Source organism: Myxocyprinus asiaticus, chromosome 7, assembly GCF_019703515.2.
Source record: "Myxocyprinus asiaticus isolate MX2 ecotype Aquarium Trade chromosome 7, UBuf_Myxa_2, whole genome shotgun sequence".
Taxonomy (NCBI): domain Eukaryota; kingdom Metazoa; phylum Chordata; class Actinopteri; order Cypriniformes; family Catostomidae; genus Myxocyprinus; species Myxocyprinus asiaticus.
The window spans coordinates 52,722,037-52,742,360 of NC_059350.1; the positions used below are offsets into that span (position 1 = coordinate 52,722,037).

At 39.3% G+C, this 20,324-nt stretch overlaps 1 protein-coding gene across 2 annotated transcripts in view; it reads right to left on the reverse strand.

Moving 5' to 3' along the window:
- Positions 1-314: 314 nt before the first annotated feature.
- Positions 315-20,324, reverse strand: part of LOC127443842 (uncharacterized) — a 29,946-nt gene continuing 9,936 nt past the window's right edge. For both annotated transcript variants that reach the window (XM_051702794.1, XM_051702793.1), the window contains exons 12-20: positions 20,103-20,319; positions 15,552-15,631; positions 14,217-14,324; positions 14,057-14,137; positions 12,618-12,722; positions 12,277-12,398; positions 11,862-11,984; positions 11,459-11,507; positions 315-461 (exon numbers count right to left, since the gene is read on the reverse strand). In XM_051702794.1, the coding sequence (XP_051558754.1) occupies positions 387-461; positions 11,459-11,507; positions 11,862-11,984; positions 12,277-12,398; positions 12,618-12,722; positions 14,057-14,137; positions 14,217-14,324; positions 15,552-15,631; positions 20,103-20,319 (960 nt within the window). In that variant the 3' untranslated portion in view covers positions 315-386. The remainder of the gene's footprint in view (positions 462-11,458; positions 11,508-11,861; positions 11,985-12,276; positions 12,399-12,617; positions 12,723-14,056; positions 14,138-14,216; positions 14,325-15,551; positions 15,632-20,102; positions 20,320-20,324) is intronic.

Genomic DNA, 20,324 nt, shown 5'->3' on the forward strand with positions numbered 1-20,324 from the left:
CACATTAATCATGGCACTATAATTACAGGTAATGTTTCTAAAGTATTGGTCAATTCCAAGGTGAAGACAAAAGCCTGGAAAACATTTCAAACCACTGCTTAAACTAAAGGCTTGTGAACTTTGTAAGAACATTTGAAAGCATTTTTTTTCCTTCTTCTTCCAAAAAGTCAAATGTTAAAATGTACAATAAAGAGTTCTTTATTCTTACAACTTTAAAATTCTAACACAGTTACTTTAGGATCATGTCTTGTGGTTATCTTAGGGTGCCATAAACATTTATTTTTTTTATTTTTTACCAAAAATTCCCCCAGCAGATAACGATGGACAAAACATTCACTTGGTCCAAACTTAATCCATGAAATGAAATGCAGCGAACATTCCCTTGTTCAGAAAGTGGGTACAAGGCTTATGCATTGAATTTCATGCAGGATTTGTAGTTTTTCTTTAGTAAGACTGGCCACCTGCAGGAGGAAGAGAATGTTGTTATCCTTATTGATTGAAAATGACATTTTAACAGATTGTAGTACTTAAACTAAATTACAAACGCAATGTTAAATCAATCTGTTCGCTGTTAATAATGAAGTGGTATGATGCACTCAAACAAACAAATCTCATTTGTTGAAAGCTCATCTGAAAAACACTAGAGATGGGCATTTTGGTCAATTTGACTGCTCAAGTACTTGAGAAACATATGTTTTTTTAAATGGTTAATCAATGTGCATGTTTGTCAAAGGAACATTTCTTGCCGTTGGATTGTCTCTCGCCATTTAATTTTACCATTCTGCGCCATGAGAGCGGATAAGTGTCAAATTAAAAATGGTTAATCTTTTAAAAACACACCTCATTGGAACCGTAGCCTTGTGGATATTGCTCCAACATATAGTGCAATACTGACACGGATTAGTTAAATATAACAAAAACATTCGGGTCAAACTCAAAATTACAAAAAGCATATTTTATAAGTTGAAAAACTTGTTAAAAGTCATGCAATTATTGCATTGTCATGATGGATCATTGTTGTCTCTTCAGAGTACTCTTGCACACCCCTAGTATACATGGTTTGAATTTATAAACTTCTGTATATTAATAAGCTCAAAGACGGGGCCTGGGTAGCTAAGCGAGTAAAGACACTGACTACCACCCCTGGAGTCGTGAGTTCGAATCCAGGGTGTGCTGAGTGACTCCAGCCAGGTCTCCTGAGCAACCAAAAAAGCTCAAAGACAGATTCTACCACAGTGTTCCCTGTAAAACCTTTTCAACAGTAGCACTCCACCACTACTGAATCTCCAGCACCACAGCAAAGGAATGATACCAAAGTTGTGAGCTTGCAGTCGGAATTGAACATGATGAGAGTGCATGCTGCAAAATGATTATTAACCTAGTGCGACCCCACGTATACATGCATTGACGTTGTATTTTGGCTTCGCTATACGTAACACGTAATTTTTTATTTATTTAAACCAACTGATCTCAGTTCAAGAGACTCTGTCAGGAGTGCTTTCAGTTAAGGGTTAAACTCTCAAAATGCATGTAACCTGGTGCCAACCACAGCGGAGTTTGTCTTTGGGGGAAAAAAAAAAACTACATCTGGTTAGAAACCTAATTAAGTTTTTACATTGAATCTGGTTTGAGGCAAAAGATTACATTCTCTAGGTTTATCCAATATGCAGTTTTTAAAATTTGAGTGATTTATCGCAAAACACAATGTTTACTAATGTGTACTTTAGAATAATTTGCTTTTAGGGGCTTTATATGGAGATAGGATGACAATAAGGTGCATTTGAACTGTTCTGAGACCAGTGCAGACAGACAGCACACTGGAGGTTAAGTCATTCACTAAATAGGGAGCATTCTATAGCCAAATTTCCTATCAAAAGTTCCGTTTTGGGCTGCATATGATGTTTGGACCACTCAAAATGTTTGGCAGACATGGAACAATTATATGTACTGATTACCGTTTTAGTCAGAAGTTTACATACACCCTAGCCAAATACATTTAAACTCCGTTTTTCACAATTCCTGACATTTAATCGTAGAAAACATTACCTGTGTTAGGTCAGTTAGGATCACTATTTTAAGAATGTGAAAATGTCAGAATAATAGTAGAGAGAATGATTTATTTCAGCTTTTATTTCTTTCATCACATTCCCAGTGGGTCAGAAGTTTGCATACACTTTGTTAGTATTTGGTAGCATTGCCTTTAAACTGTTTAACTTGGATCAAATGTTTTGGGTAGCCTTCCACAAGCTTCTTACAGTAAGTTGCTGGAATTTTGTCCCATTCCTCCAGACAGAACTGGTGTAACTCAGTCAGGTTTGTAGGCCTCCTTGCTTGCACATGGTTTTTTCAGTTCTGCCCACAAATTTTCTATCGGATTGAGGTCAGGGCTTTGTGATGGCCACTCCAATACCTTGACTTTGTTGTCCTTAAGCCATTTTGCCACAAATTTGGAATTATGCTTGGGGTCATTGTCCATTAGGAAGACCCATTTGCGACCGAGCTTTAACTTCCTGGCTGATGTCTTGAGATGTTGCTTCAATATATCCACATGATTTTCCTTCCTCATGATTCCATCTATTTTGTGAAGTGCACCAGTCCCCTTGCAGCAAAGCACCCCCACAACATGATGCTGCCACCCCCATGCTTCACAGTTGGGATGGTGTTCTTTGGTTTGCAAGCCTCATTATTTTTCCTCCAAATATAATGGTGGTCATATTGGCCAATTACATATTTGTTTCATCAGACCAGAGGACATTTCTCCAAAAAGTAAGATCTTTGTCCCTGTGTGCACTTGCAAACTGTAGTCTGGCTTTTATATGGCAGTTTTGGAGCAGTGGTTTCTTTCTCGCTGAGCAGCCTATCAGGTTATCGATATAGGACTCATTTTATTGTTGATATAGATATTTGTCTATCTGTTTACTCCAGCATCTTCACAAGGTCCTTTGCTGTTGTTCTGGGATTGGTTTTCACTTTTCACACCAAACTACGCTCATCTCTAGGAGACAGAATGAGTCTCCTTCCTGAGCGGTATGATGGCTGTGTGGACCCATGGTGTTTATACTTGCGTACTATTATTTGTACAGATGAACGTGGTACCTTGGCTGATTTCTTTTGATTTTCCCATGATGTCAAGCAAAGAGGCACAGAGTTTGAAGGTAGGCCTTAAAATACATCCACAGGTACACCTCCAATTCAGTACACCTCATATCAGAAGATAATTGCCTAAAGGCTTGACATAATTTTCTGGAATTTTCCAAGCTGCTTAAAGGCACAGTTAACTTAAGTCTCTTTTCCACCATCAGGCCAAACGGTTCCGAGCACACTGAGGAAGGTTACAGTAGCTTTTCCGCCTGGGCACGATTCGGCATGGCACAATTAGAAACAGTTCTCGTCCTGGAATTCTCAGCACGGTTAGACAACCCTGCTCAACTGTGCTGGTGGAATGCCTGTAGTGACGTCACGACTCACGATTAGTCACTTGTCAGTTGCCAAGGTTACTCGTTTTTTCTCTGTAGCTGGCCAAAGTAAACACACTTCACTACATTCGAAGTCTGTTTTCAGCACCACAGTGATAAAAAATCCGAAACAGTGCCGGCTGGCCCGGATCGGCACAGAATAGAACGGTTTCAAAACAAGAACAGTTCAGCCCGATGGTGGAAAAGAGGCTTTAGTGTATGTAAAGTTCTGACCCACAGGAATTGTGATAAAGCCAATTAAAAATGAAACAGTCTGTCTGTAAACAAATGTTCGGAAATTACTCCTGTCATGCACAAAGTAGATGTCCTAAACAACTTGCCAAAACTATAGTTTGCTAATATGAAATCTGTGGAGTGGTTAAAAAATGAGTTTTAAGGGGACTTCCTGTATGCCTCGTGGTGATTAGATGTAGGTGGAAGCTGCTCCGTGAACATCTATCTCTATTTTCAGCAGTTTTAACTATTTCGGTTATATATACATCAAGTAATTGACTTTATCGTGCATCTACAAGGGAAAATGCCAGAACCAGCAAAATCGGGGCGAAACATTGTGGCAATGCTGACTGACAAAGGGAAAGCGCACACAGCTAATGCTAATACTCCAGTCCAGGTGGAGGATGAGTTAATGCCAGCTTCTTTGAAGGACTTAATCTCTTTCTCTGGAGATTGATTGGGCTCATCGTGTCAGTCAAAAACCTTAACCAAACGCTTATCATAGACATATGCTGGTCCGACTACACCATTACCAAACCAAGGAACTTATACTGAAACTTAGTTGCAATCGGGGCGAGCAGGGCTCTTTGGTTGCTTTCATTACCTCATTCTTTACTGAATTGTTTGGGGACAGCACCTTTAAGAGACCTCTGTAGATTGATTGGGCTCATCGTGTCGGTCAAAAACCTCAACCAAATGCTTATCCTAGACATATGCTGGTCTGACTAAACCATTACCAAACCAAGGAACTTATACTGAAACTTAGTTGCGAGCAGGGCTCTTTGGAGTTCAGAGGCGTGATTGTCCGCATTTTCCCAGACATGTCTGCTGAGGTGGCAAGTGCTGTGCCGAGTTCAAGGTCATGAAAGCTTCACTCCGTAACGCAGGCATCATCTACGGAATGTAACCTCCTGCAGACTCTGCATCGATTTCCAGGGGCAATGTCATATTTTCCAAACTCAGCAGGCAGCAATGAATTTTTATTTTACTACCGCCATTAAGTCTGCAACGAGCAATGTTTGATGGATATACATGAACTAAATCTAGAATAGATTTGGAATGTGCCTGCCACCCCTCTTAAGTTAAGCGCACTTAAAGAAAGTATCATGAATAAGGAGGCAGCCCGCATTCAATACTGAACACTTTTGAAGTTTGTAATACTTGTTCCTGTTTCATAACAGTCAAGTGAGTCTTTAAGTTTGATGTCATGCATCGTATACTGCTGATAGGATAAACTCTGTATCGTATTCCTGTTCACGGAGCGCTGCTGAAAGGGCAGTCAATGTTGCAAGAGCTAGTTAGCTTGCTTCTTCAGTACCTGACTGTAATGTTCTTTGCAGTTAGTTTTGTTAGTGTTATGGATGTAAGATCCTGTGTCCGTTCTGGACATACGCGGGGAATGTGGGTTATCTATGTTTTTGTTTATTTGGTGCACCTTGATTTTCTTTTATTGTGTTCTCATCTTAAAACCTCCTGATTTCTTTCTTAACATTATTAAGCTCATATTAGCTGGCAACGCTTAATATGCATCAGGGGAGTGGGGGCAGGGTTAAACTAATTCGTTGGAATAACAAAGGCATAAACAATCGAGTGAAAAGGTTTTTTAAAGGTTTTTCCCATTTAAACAAATTTAAGGCCAATATATGTTTTTTTCAGGAAACTCATCTTAAAATCTCAAGTCATAAAAGTTTGTCGAGGTCATGGGTGGGGCAGGTTTTCCATTCGGGATTTAATTATAAAGCTAGAGGCACAGCCATTTTAATAAACAAGAACACTCCGTTCAATTCGTCCAATGTTATTTCAGACCCTAATGGTAGGTATGTGATAGTCTTAGGCACCCTCTATGATAATCAAATCACTTTGGCAAGCATCTATTTTAACCGGGATAATCCAGGCTTTTTAAAGAAACTTTTCTCTTGGCTCGCAGACCTTAATCGTACCAACTGATAATGGGAGGAGACTTTAATTGTGTTTTGAACACGGCTATGGATAGGTCATCTCCCAAATCAATCAGTCCTCTAAAGCAATTAATTTCTTTTTGGAGTTGTACGGAGTGACTGATATATGGCGTCTTTTGAATCCGACTTCTAAAGCATTTTTTTTTTCTGCAATCCATCATACTTATTCACGTATCGATTATTTTTTTTTATCGACAGCCAACTTACTCCCTTAGTACAGTCTTCCTCTTATGATAGTATAATCGTTTCAGATCATGCCGCGGTAATTCTGGAATTGGCCCTCCTTGGTTGTTGTATGTCTTCTCGTGCTTGGAGAATGGACGCGTTACTTTTATCAGTTTTATTTGTGCGGAGAAATAATTTCTCGTTCAGCCTATATCAAGAAGTTGCATTATAAAAAGCTTTGTGAACTCTCTGAACAGATTGGTAAATTGGACCAGAACTACGCACAACATCCGACTCCATCATTACATAATTATATAATTTTTGCAATCAGAATATAACCTTCTTTCCACTAGCAATGCCAAGCAGCTTCTGCTTAAATCACGACACCATTTCTATGAGTTTGGTGATAAACCAGGTAAAGCACTTGCACTGCAACTTAGGCTTCAAACTGCAAAAAACGTTATCACCCAGAAGGAAATATTTTATCAGACCCCCAAGAAATTAATAATCAATTTAAACTTTTTTACTCTTCATTGTATCAGTCTGATTCCCTTAAATATTCTAATCTTGTCGACAGTTTTTTGGAAAATCTTTACATCCCTCAAATCAATAGCGAATCAAAAGCCAAATTGGATGATCTTATTTGTCTAACTGAAAATTTGCAAGCTATTACACAGATGCAGAGCAGAAAATCCCAGGGTCCAGATGTGTTTCCTGTGGAGTTTAAAAAAAAAAAAAAAGTTTACAGCATCTTTCAGTTTTTGAAGAATCCCTAAATAATGGTGGTCTCCCACATTCTTTGTGTCAGGCGTCTATCTCTCTTCTTTTAAAAAACGATAAAAATCCCTTAGACTGTGGATCTTACCGTCCGATTTCCCTCCTTAATGTAGATGTGAAAATCCTGGCTAAAGTTCTTTCTATAAGATTAGAAACTGTTATACAAGACATCATTCATCCAGACCAAACTGGCTTCATAAAAAATAGAATGGGTTTTTTCAACCTTAGAAGGCTGATGAACATAATTTACACCTCGTCTGACTCATCTGTGCCAGAGGCCCTGGTCTTCCTTGATGCAGAGAAGGCTTTTGACCGCATTGAATGGGATTATTTATTCTACACATTAAACATTTTTGGGTTTGGTGATAAATTTGTGTCCTGGGTCAAACTCTTATATTCTTCTCCCTTGGCATTTGTAAAAACAAACGGAATTAGCTCTAACTGTTTTCCTCTTTACCGCGGCACTAGACAGGGATGCCCCCCATCTCCCCTTTTGTTTGCCATAGCTATGGAGCCTCTTGCAATCTCTTTTCGCACTAATCACAGTATAACTGGTATTTTTAGAGCAGGAAGAGAACAGAAAAGTTCCCTTTATGCTGATGATGTTGTGTTATTTGTCACAGATCCAGAAGTCTGTCTTACCAATGTTTTAAATATTTTAGGACAGTTCAGTGGTTTCTCAGGCTACAAATTAAACTTGCACAAGAGTGAGTTTTTTCCAATTAACTCTGCCGCAAGAGCCCTCCCAATAAACTAGCCTCAAATAGTTTTTGTTTCCTAGGAGTTACTGTAACACGGAAGCATGTTGATCTCTTCAAGCATAATTTTATTCCACTTTTGGAGAAAACAAAACAGAACCTTGCTAGGTGGACAACTCTCCCACTTTCACTTGCTTGCAGAATTAATGCCATACAAATTAACATTCTTCCTAAATTTATTTTTCTATTTCAAAATACTCCAGTATTTATACCAAAAGCATTCTTTAAGACTTTAGATCAAGTGATTTCTGATTTTATTTGGAACAGAGGCCCAGTAAGAATTCAGAAAGTATTTCAACAGCATCCCAAAAGATTAGGCGGTTTTGCACTTCCAAATTTCTTTGTTTGTCAATGGGTTACAGCATGGGTTGAAATGGAGTGTAATTCTTGTAGCCGAGTCTCCTTGCATGCTTTGTTATGCTCTTTGTTACCATTGAAACTGTCTTATTATTCTTCCAACCCTCTAGTATTACGTAGCCTAAAAATTTGGATACAATTCGGAAAACATTTTGTTTTTCAGGGAATGTCGGGCCTGTCTCCTATATATAAAAATCCCTCCTTCTTGCCCTCCATTTCAGATGGAGCTTTTGCATTATGGTTTAGAAGTGCATTGTAAATATTAATGATTTTTTATCATAACACATTTGTAACTTTTTCATATCTATCAGAAAAATGTTGCTGTCCTAAGACTCACTTTTTTCGATATCTCCAGGCTTGTGAATTTATAAGAAATACATTTCCTCACTTTCTTCAGGCATCTTCTAAGCAAGAGATTGATCAAGTTTTGGAAACAAAAGTATCTATTAAAGGTGCTGCCTCCAATATTTACAAAACAATCTTTTCATTTATTGCGCTATCAGACTTTGCACCTCTTTCTAAATTAAAGCAGAATTGGGAATCAGATCTTAACCATGTTTTTACAGACAAGGAATGGTCAAGGGGCCTTTGTTGTATACATACCTCCTCTATTTGTGCCCACTCACTCACTAATGCAGTTTAAGTTATTACACAGAATTTATTGGACAAAGACTAAATTGATTAAAATCAGCCTGGATCTTGATCCTTCTTGTGATAGATGTCGACAAGCTCCAGCAACTCTTTGTCATACTTCTTGGCTTTGCCCAGCATTGACCTCTTTCTAGATGTAAATTTTCAAGTCAAGTTTCTGATATTTGTCTCTTAGATATGGAACCATGCCCTCTAGTGGCATTATTTGGACTTAATCCCAAAAATGTATCTCTGTCCTTTTACAATTAATTTAAATTAATTATATTATCACACATTTGCACATATACAGTGAAATTCTTCTTTTTCACATATCCCAGCTAAGCTGGGGTCAGAGTGCAGGGTCAGCCATGATACAGCGCCCCTGGAGCAGATAGGGTCAAGGGCCTTGCTCAAGGGCCCAACAGTGACATCTTGGTGATGCTGGGGCTTGAACCCCTGACCTTCTGATCAGTAACCCAAAGCCTTAACCGCTGAGCCACCACTGCACCAATCAAGTGCTCTAGCCTTCTGCTTGATAATTGCTAGAAGGCTTATACTAAAAAAAAAATGGAAAAAGCCTTCCCCACCCAACTACTCTCATTGGATGCATGACCTGTTGCAGTTTATTCAGTTAGAAAAAATTAGATTCACGATGCTTGGCAAAGCAGAAAATTTTAGTATTTGGCAATCCTTTCTATCATACTTAAAAAAAAACACTTTTTTTCTACATGTAACACTTTGAGCATTTGGTTCTTGCTGCTCCTTTCCCTTGCCCCTGATTTACTAATAAACAGAGCACAAGAAAAACTGTATTTTCTTTTCCTGCCATTTTCTTTTGGTCGTGATTCTATACGTAAGTGCAAAGTTTTTTTTTTCTTTCTTCTCTCCGCTCCTTTTCTCAGTATTGTTTCAATTATTGCTATATTTTATACATTATATTGCCAAAAGTATTCGCTCATCTGTCTTTAGACGCATATGAACTTAAGTGACATCCCATTCTTAATCCATAGGGTTTAATATGACGTCGGCCCACCCTTTGCAGCTATAACAGCTTCAACTCTTCTGGGAAGGCTTTCCACAAGGTTTAGGAGTGTGTTTATGGGAATTTTTGACCATTCGTCCAGAAGCGCATTTGTGAGGTCAGACACTGATGTTGGACGAGAAGGCCTGGCTCGCAGTCTTCGCTCTAATTCATCCCAAAGGTGCTCTATCGGGTTGAGGTCAGGACTCTGTGCAGGCCAGTCAAGTTCTTCCACACCAAACTCGCTCATCCATGTCTTTATGGACCTTGCTTTGTGCACTGGTGCGCAGTCATATTGGAACAGGAAGGGGCCATCCCCAAACTGTTCCCACAAAGTTGGGAGCATGGAATTGTCCAAAATCTCTTGGTATGCTGAAGCATTCAGAGTTCCTTTCACTGGAACTAAGGGGCCAAGCCCAGCTCTTGAAAAACAACCCCACACCATAATCCCCCTCCACCAAACTTCACAGTTGGCACAATGCAGTCAGACAAGTACCGTTCTCCTGGCAACCGCCAAACCCAGACTCGTCCATCAGATTGCCAGATGGAGAAGCGTGATTCGTCACTCCAGAGAACGCATCTCCACTGCTCTAGAGTCCAGTGGCGGCGTGCTTTACACCACTGCATCCGACGCTTTGCATTGCACTTGGTGATGTATGGCTTGGATGCAGCTGCTCGGCCATGGAAACCCATTCCATGAAGCTCTCTACGCACTGTTCTTGAGCTAATCTGAAGGCCACATGAACTTTGGAGGTCTGTAGCGATTGACTCTGCAGAAAGTTGGCGACCTCTGCGCACTATGCGCCTCAGCATCCGCTGACCCCGCTGTCATTTTACGTGGCCTTCCCCTTCGTGGCTGAGTTGCTGTCATTCCCAATCACTTCCACTTTGTTATAATACCACTGACAGTTGACTGTGGAATATTTAGTAGAGAGTAAATTTCACGACTGGACTTGTTGCACAGGTGGCATCCTATCACAGTACCACGCTGGAATTCACTGAGCTCCTGAGAGCGTCCCATTCTTTCACAAATGTTTGTAGAAGCAGTCTGCATGCCTAGGTGCTTCATTTTATACACCTGTGGCCATGGAAGTGATTGGAACACCTGAATTCAATTATTTGGATGGGTGAGCGAATACTTTTGGCAATATAGTGTATATATATATATATATATTATTATTATTGTTTATCTTGGGGCGAGCATACATAATTCTATTTTGTGACTGATTCAGAGAGTAAGAAATACCTTTGTCTGATCTCATCTTGATATCTCCGTTAACATGTCGAAACATGTTGATTTATTGTCTTTTTCCCTTTTTTTATCTCTTGTTGAAAAGCATCAATAAAGAGTTAAACTAAAAATAAATAAAAAAAAATAAAAATAAAAAAAGAGTTTTAATGACTTCAACCTAAGTGTATGTAAACTTCTGACTTCAACTGTAGATTCAGAATTTATAATGTATAGTTTTATTTTAACATGGCTGGCAGTGATTGGATGATGCTGGCCATTACTTTAAATCAGAATAAGTTCTGATGTAATGTCTCAAAAACATGAATAACCAACACTCCTGGAAACATAACCAATTTGACTAAATAAATCTGACTTTCCATAAATTTTTACAACTTAGTCCCACTGTCCACATACAGTATGTTGCCATCAACATAGAAAACACTATTTGCTCTCGAATGTTTTTTTTTTTTGTGCATATTTATCAGGTGCTACTAGTTACAAATCAAAAAATGGAAAATACACACAGCAGTCACGCTCAGGTCTCAGGAGGTTATTACATTACAATGATATAATATTCAAGTTGACTTGGTTCCAAAAAATAATGAGGGAAATGTGGGGCCCATCACAAAGTTTGGTGAATCTTTGACTGAATGAACTCACTGAATTAGTGTTGTTCAATGCTCATATGAAAACGTGTAGCTAGCTACAGATAAACCTTTTCAATAGATTTTATGTTATTAAATAAATGTAAACATAAAAATGTTACAAATAAATACCCCCACTGCAAGAGCTACATTTTGTAGGAAACACTGTTCTGCCATCTATGTGGCAATACCTCTTATACATTTTGAATTAAGGAAAGAGATTCTTACGTTGTATTCAAGATGCAGTCTCAAGCTAAGTTGCCAAGGGAAGTGCAATCTGAAATCATGGACATAAAAACAGTGCATTTGCAAATTGATGACAAATTCAAATGGTATGTTCATACAATATGTACTTAAATTCAGTCGCTTTTGTTCATGCTATAAAGGCCATCAGGTTTCCATCACCCAATCATCCTTTCCTTTATATTTTCCTGGACAAGGTTTACAAGGAATATCTAAAATGTCAAATCAAATCTATTATCATTTTCATGCATCTACATTGTAATAATAAACAACCATCAGTGCTTCAAAACATTAACAAGTGAAAGATATCAACAGATTTAGGTAATAAATAACATGTCTGACATGGCATGACAAAATATATTATAGTAATTTGATTGCTGCTTCTTACTCATTCCAAGTAGCAAGCAAGATATTTGTGGGATAGGTGCCGAGGTCTAGCACTACACTGTTCTCCAGGAAGATCAGGCAGATGAAGTATGCGATCAGGGAATGATCCGTTTCACTCCATTTTCTGAGGTGATAAACAGATTTAGAATCAAGTTGTGCATGTGCTGTATATGCACATATTTGCATGCTTAAAAGTGATTTTTTATTTATGTAAATAAATAGCTTATCATACAGAGGCATATGTAAGTAAGGCATTCGCAGGTTGATTTCACTATCGAAACAATATTCTGTTTGTTTGAGGAAACTGTTTGTAAAGCCATTTTTGCAAGTTGTGGTATTTGTGGAACAGAATTGACACACTTCTTCTTTAACCCTGAAGGTTTTTGTTCTGTTTTGATAAGTTTGTGTGTAGGTACCTCTGTAGGGGTTGATATTGCTCATGACACAGTTCCTCCAGAACATTGCACAAGAGACAGTGTAGCACCTCTGGCCTCACCAGCAGACTGTAGAAAAACCAACGAAGAGCCCAGGGGTTGGACTGAAAGCAAAAGAGCACGTGATTATGCCAAGAAATTTGCACTATTCGACATATTCATGCGAATATATGAATTTTTACATTTGTTAGTCAAAATGAGGACTACTGATTGCGTTAGGTCTCTCAAACAGAGTTTAACACAGTATTACACATAAATAAATATGCACACATATATCATACAGTAAAACTAAAGAGGTATGGAAACACAGAACAAGACAGTACCCTGAAAGAAATGATGACTTTCAAGATGGGGCTGAGCTGTGATTTGAAAATGCGCAGTACCAAAGCTTGAGTGACTAGTAGCAGCCTAGCCTGGTCTGGATAGTCCTAATAGGAAGGAAATAAAACATTACATTCTGCACCAATAAGCAAAAACTATATATAATATTTAAGTACTTAGTATAAAGGGTAACTTGTAGCTTCTAATAAAATGGAAAAACATATTTGTCAGCCAGTCTAATTATTCTGCCAATAATTGGCCATTTACAGAATAGATTTTCAGCCGATATCCACACCCATAGGCCATTAATAAGTGCTACTGTAGCTCCCCCTTGTGCCAGTTCATACAAGCTATCATTTACTTGATTCAAAATAGGAGTTGGAGTTCAAAGTTAGGGCAAGGGGACTGAATGCACACCAAGGGGACACACCCTTTTAAGCCATTTCTTAATGAATACTTAATATATATAGTATATAGAGGGCCTGGGTAGCTCAGCAAGTATTGATGCAGACTACCACCCCTGGAGTCGTGAGTTCGAATCCAGGGTGTGCTGAGTGACTCCAGCCAGGTCTCCTAAGCAACCAAATTGGCCTGGTTGCTAGGGAGGGTGGAGTCACATGAGGTAACCTCCTCGTGGTCGCTATAATGTGGTTCTCGCTCTCGGTGGGGCGTGTGGTGAGTTGTGCGTGGATGCCACGGAGAATAGCGTGAAGCCTCCACACGTGCTACGTCTCCGTGGTAACACGCTCAACAAGCCACGTGATAAGATGTGCGGAATGACGGTCTCTGACACGGAGGCAACTGAGGTTCATCCTCCACCATCCAAATTGAGGCAAGTTATTATGCCACCATGAGGACTTCGAGCACATTGGGAATTCCAAATTGGGGAGAAAAAAAAAAAAAAGATATACAATATATATCGAATAATTTCAAAAGGTTGAAAAAAAGTTGCTTTTTTTTTTGGCCATGTTGCTCAGCCCTATTCAGAAGGCTGTTTTCAAATACTTGATCTGAAATTGAGTAAATTGTGTAAAAATAAATTATTAAATGCAAGTACCTCTCAACTGATAATATTTTAGAATTATACAGACATTAAATTAGCCATCTGTCACCCTGCTCTATATTGGCATCAGTCTTTAAATACAGATGTTGATCAACCACTAATCTAAGGCCACATCCACACTAATCTGTAACTCAGTTTAATGTTTCCTAAAGTTATCATTTTCTAAGTTATGCGATAATGGAGAGCATTTCAAAATGCTCCTGTTTTTGGTGAAGGAAAACAACATTCTAGTGTGGATGAGAGGCATAAACGTAGCAAAATCAATGCATTTTAAAAGAAAAGTGGTAGTGTGGACATGGCCCAAGATCTGAATTATAACTTTAAAAAAATTCCAAAATGGCCAAATACTTTGCAAAGAGTTAATTTATTGAAACTCACATTCTCAAATGTTCTGGGGATGTGTAAATGGCTGGAAGTTTTCAGCTCATCAAGAATTGAATTGGCAACAACTCTGGTCACCTGGACATAAACACACAACCATCAAGTTTTCAAACGCTCTCCAAACAGACAGACAGACAGACACGCACATGCACCTCACCGTTTGAAAGTTGACATTAGGCTCAGTATAGAATGCACCAACAATGAGCCCATCTGGAGCAACATAACTGCAGCTGATAACACGGAGCAGATACACCCAGCTCTCCGACTACAACAAACACATACAAACACACCAAACCTGAAGTGAATATTCTAGGAATGTTAACGCACTCAGAGAAATAAAGAAATAAAAAAATAAAAACATGAAAATGTAGGCAAAGAGCAACAGTATCAGTTTCTTAATCTTTTTGATTTCCTGAGAAATTTTTTTGAGCCAAGCAGCCAAATTTATACCTTATTGGTGCAGAAAACGTTGTCAGAATTTGTAGTTATGACACATTATTGAAACGTATTCTTGACAATTTTGGAGATTTGTGGTCTTCCCCGTTGAAGTAGTTTACAGCTATACTGCCCCAATGACCCAAATCTGGTCTCTACAACTTTGAATCTGAGCATAGTTAAGTTAAACCCATGTGTCACAGCACATAGCAGTGAAAACTGCAGAAAACTACAAATTCCACACTATAACAACTAAAGCTATTTTTCCTTTTTTTCCTCCCCAATTTGGAATGCCAAATTCCTAATGTGCTCTATGTCCTCGTGGTGGCGTAGTGGCTCACCTAAATCCAGGTGGCGGAGGATGAATCTAAGTTGCCTCCACGTCAGAGACTGTCAATCCGCGCATCCTATCATGTGGCTTGTTGAGGGCGTTACCGCGGAGACCTAGCGTGTGTGGAGGCTTCACGCTATTCTCCGCGGCATCCACACACAACTCACCACGCGCCCCACCGAGAGCGAGAACCACATTATAGCGACCACGAGGAGGTTAACCCCACGTGACTACCACCCTAGCAACCAGGCCAATTGGTTGCTTAGGAAGCCTGACTGGAGTCACTCAGCACACCCTGGATTTGAACTTGTGGTAATCAGCGTCTTTACTTACTGAGCTACCCAGGCCCCCCCCAAAGCTATTTTTCTTAATTTCAGTGTTAAAATGAACTGACTTTGCCTTGAAGGGACTTTGGCTTCACCTTGCTAATCTATTTTGGAAACTTTGTGAATACTTACTGCAGTCAAAGAAGTAAGGGCTATTCCCTGAATTGGTCATTTTCTTACAAAATAAGTAGAAAAATGAACATGAAATATGGATTTGTATTTATGGACAGTAAATTCACTCAAGTAAGCCACCACTAGCAGGTGTGGCACAAAAAAAGAAGAACATTTTGGAGTATAAGTCTGTTTTAAGCAAGACAAACTGACATTGGTGGTCAACTCAGCATTTAAGCATGCAATATTAAGTTCAATAAAATAGTAATGTACTACTGATTGTACTTACATCTGCAAAAACAATGCTGTTACAGTCCAGAACCCTCAGTGCAAACTTCAGTACCTCCAGCATCTTGAGCAAAAATGGACCTTTTGTGAAGGCACAAAATCAATACTTAACATTAAACATTGGGGTTAATAGAATAGTTCCTTAATTTTAAATTATGTCTTCTTTTACTCACACTCATGTTGTTCCAAACCAGCAGGGTATGAAATTAACTTTTTTTTTTTTTTTTTGCCTACAGTGGTTGGTGAATGCCCAATTTTACCAGCCACTTTGATTTTTCAGACACACACACAAATATACTGTATATATAATTTTGCAACACACAAATGGAGACTAAAGAGTTGACAAGCACAGACGAGAAACTTCTTTTCAAGCACCATTTCGGAAGTATGTAATTTGCTATGTATGGTAACATATAGGGCCACAAATATTTGGAATCAAGCAATGTCAAAATAAAGTAAACCTGAAGAGCTGCGTTCACAATGCATGTAAAACACGAACTGCTCCGTGGAAATTAAACGAACTAAACTCAGAGCACCTTCTGAGATGGTCTGAGATCATTTGCAGTGTTTTAATAGACAACAATATTCTTGCAAACTGTTTCAGACGACTGAAACACAGAAAGAACTCTATGCATACGTGTGTTCCGTGAGAAGCGCTTGCGCTGCGCTCATTTGCAGCCACTGAACTTCTGAACAAACAGCGAATCAGACACGCATCATCGGCTTTTCTTTCATCTGTTCTTCAAAACATAATCAAGTGTGTTTCTTTAAAGGTGTGTCTTTGTGTCTAACAGCATTTCTTGTCATATGTCACTCCGAGACATCTACAGGTCGGCCGCCACAGTGGCGGGTACATGAGCAAAGGTACCCGCCACTGCGCATGAAATACCATAAAAGCATATAGTGATCACAACCCTCTACAAACACTCCGTTTGAAATTTTTTTTACACCTGCTACTGACCAAGTGTAAATCGTGTGTAAGTGACTTTGGTTTTCAAAAAACACAATGGACCAACACCAGCAGATGACATTGCACCCCAAATCATCACAGACTGTGGAAACTTAACACTGGATTTCAAGCAACTTGGGCTATGAGCTTCTCCACCCTTCCTCCAGACTCTAGGACCTTGGTTTCCAAATGAAATACAAAACTTGCTCTCATCTGAAAAGAGGACTTTGGACCACTGGGCAACAGTCCAGTTCTTCTTCTCCTTAGCCCAGGTAAGACGCCTCTGACGTTGTCTGTGGTTCAGGAGTGGCTTAACAAGAGGAATACGACAACTGTAGCCAAATTCCTTGACATGTCTGTGTGTGGTGGCTCTTGATGCCTTGACCCCAGCCTCAGTCCATTCCTTGTGAAGTTCACCCAAATTCTTGAATCGATTTTGCTTGACAATTCTCATAAGGCTGCGGTTCTCTCGGTTGGTTGGGCATCTTTTTCTTCCACATTTTTTCCTTCCACTCAACTTTCTGTTAACATGCTTGGATACAGCACTCTGTGAACAACCAGCTTCTTTGGCAATGAATGTTTGTGGCTTACCCTCCTTGTGAAGGGTGTCAATGATTGTCTTCTGGACAACTGTCAGATCAGCAGTCTTCCCCATGATTGTGTAGCCTAGTGAACCAAACTGAGAGACCATTTTGAAGGCTCAGGAAACCTTTGCAGGTGTTTTGAGTTGATTAGCTGATTGGCATGTCACCATATTCTAATTTTTTGAGATAGTGAATTGGTGGGTTTTTGTTAAATGTGAGCCAAAATCATCACAATTAAAAGAACCAAAGACTTAAACTACTTCAGTCTGTGTGCACTGAATTTATTTAATAACTGCGATTATTATGATAAGCAATTGTCATACTTCTTAAGGTGTACGTCTGCTTATGACAGATAGGTCTACACCTTAAGTAGTAATTTATTGATTAACTTGAAATCATATAATAAAATGGGGATATATAAATTTAAAAATATTTTATTTATCATTAAAAATTATTGCACAGAGATAGAATCACATAAAAATGTATATTTTATATGTTAGATCATTTATGAAACCCAGACAACACCGGCAATTATATTACATTATGCAATAGTAATAATGTATACTGTATTTCTGTCCTAAATTCTTCACTCTCTTACATTATGTGAAGGCTCTCCGATAAATCCTACAAGCCTTAATTTCGAATGAAGTAAAACATTTGAAATTCTATGTGCATTTGAAAATATGTTTCTTTATCTATCATCTCGAGAGTAATGGAGCAAGCAAGCGTCTCCTGCGTGTCATTTACATGTATGAGCCAAGAACATTTGGCATTGCGCAAATAAAATTAAAGTAAAACTATAAAAATCCTCGCTTGTATTTTTGTGGGAGTTTGGCGCGAACCTCCGTAGATGGTATGCCCATCAGAGCACTTTAAAGCGGTTCATTTTAACGCGCTGCTCTGCTTTGAATGCGGCCGGTCCATTCATTTTAGGTGCTCAAATAATACAACAAGAACAGAATATGAGACACAAAAACACGTTATGTAATCATGGTATATCAATATTCACTTAAAATTCCCATATGTGGACAGTAAATTGTGACTGGAATATTAAGTATGTAATGCAGCTATGCATGCATGACAACTTATATCATAAAATGCAAAGAGGACTGGTACCTCTTCGCTTTCACATCGCACAAATCAATCGAACCCCAAAAGGACCCACAAATGAATCGTACTCAGACCACCTCCTGAGGTGGTCTAAGTACAATTCGCTTTTGGGTCCTTTTAGGATGGTCCGAGACCACTTGGGTTGCTCACATATACACGTTATACCGCTCTGAGAGCGCTTGGAGTGCTCAAACGAACTAGGTGTGAAAACGCCCTCAATCTCTTCCCCGGTCACTTCACACAACTCATAGACGCGGTACTGACCGCACAGAGAAATGCCTGTTTTGGAGTTTATTTTCACCTGCTTCCTTAATATTTGAACTTTTATAAAGGATGATTTAAAGATATAACGCCGGGGGACCTGGGTAGCTCAGTGGTAAAATACGCTGGCTACCACCCCTGGAGTTCGCTAGTTCAAATCCCAGGGCGTGCTGAGTGACTCCAGCCAGGTCTCCTAAGCAACCAAATTGGCCCGGTTGCTAGGGAGGGTAGAGTCACATGGGGTAACCACCTCGTGGTCGCTATAATGTGGTTTGTTCTCGGTGGGGCGCATGGTGAGCTGAGCGCGGATGCCGCGGTGGATGGCGTGAAGCCTCCACACACGCTATGTCTCCATGGCAACGCGCTCAACAAGCCACGTGATAAGATGCGCGGGTTGACTGTCTCAGACGTGGAGGCAACTGGGATTCGTCCTCCGCCACACGGACTGAGGCGAATCACCATGCGACCACCAGGACTTAGAGCGCATTGGGAATTGGGCATTCCAAATTGAGAGAAAAAAAAAAAAAAAAAGATATAACGCCGGGGTGTTTCATTGAGAAATGGAATGTGGTACAATAATCATTTTATCTTGATTATCTTGTTTTCATAATCGTTGGAAGCCAAAATCGTAATTGAAAATAAAATTTTATTAATCGTCAAGCCCTAGCGGAAAGTTTTCAGGAAGGTCCATTTTCAGCGCAAATTCCTTTACTGAATTTACTCACATATTTACAAAAGTTTCCTGAATAACGACACACAAACGCTCCATTCATGGCATTTATACAGTATATTCACTAAAAATGTCCTTATTTTGGGCATTAAAATGTGATTGGATTTTGAATGCTCAATAATCGCACACGAAAGTTTCCTGAATAAGGACCATTACTCGGAACGAGTCAAAGCAAACTTTACGCGCATAATGTGTATTGACTTGCATGTAAAAATATTTATTGTACAAGTTCTCAAATTCAAACCTACAAGCTTTCGAGTTTTACAACACTTTCTTACCTTCCAACAGATGCTGGAAAACGTGAATGTTGCGTAAACAGTTAGTGGAAAAGTTTAAGGAAAATCAGAGTTTCAATGTTAATATACAGAAAGTATGGCATATCATGGCTCTACTAAAGCGATGGTGATACCGTGATCCACGACAACTCGGGACACACTGCAGCCAAATAAGTTACATTTCCTTAAGAGTGTGCGCTCATGAGACCCAGCATGCAGTGAAAGGATCTCAGTGCTCAGTCGCATATATGAGTGATTTACTAGCAAAGTAGAGGGCTGGATCAGGGGCTTTCAAACTCCAAACACAATAAAAAGTGACTTGTATGCTATATTGAAATTTCATTCTGTTCCTCACACAAACCTTGTATGGCTCCAAAAGACTAAGAATATAGCATATGAATCATAGTGGTCTACTTTTATGGTGCACTTTAGTCCTTTTTTTGGAGCTTGATAGCCCCTAGTCACTGTATGTGAAATAGCATCTTGGAGATTCTTCAAAATATCTTAATTTGTGTTCCACAGAGATTAATAGGGTTTTGGAACAACATGAGGCCGAGTAAGCTACTCCTGTAGGTGCCTTTGCTCAAGGGCACAATGATGATATTTTAAAGTGGAAATAAAATTGCATCAGTCAGTTCTCTACCTTCACTGGGTGTCCACACAGTGGACAGTAAAGGATCAGACGCAATCATTTGGCCAATTCCTGAATCAGATTCTTGATGTTGAATGTCAGGGGCGTGGCCTGATGCGAGTATTCTGAGGTAAGCTCTGAACTGTTGAGGCGTCAGTCTGGAGGCGGGGCAAGATGCACCATGCATTGGGGATAACATGGTGTGAACTGCACCACTGTATTCTCCAACCTACA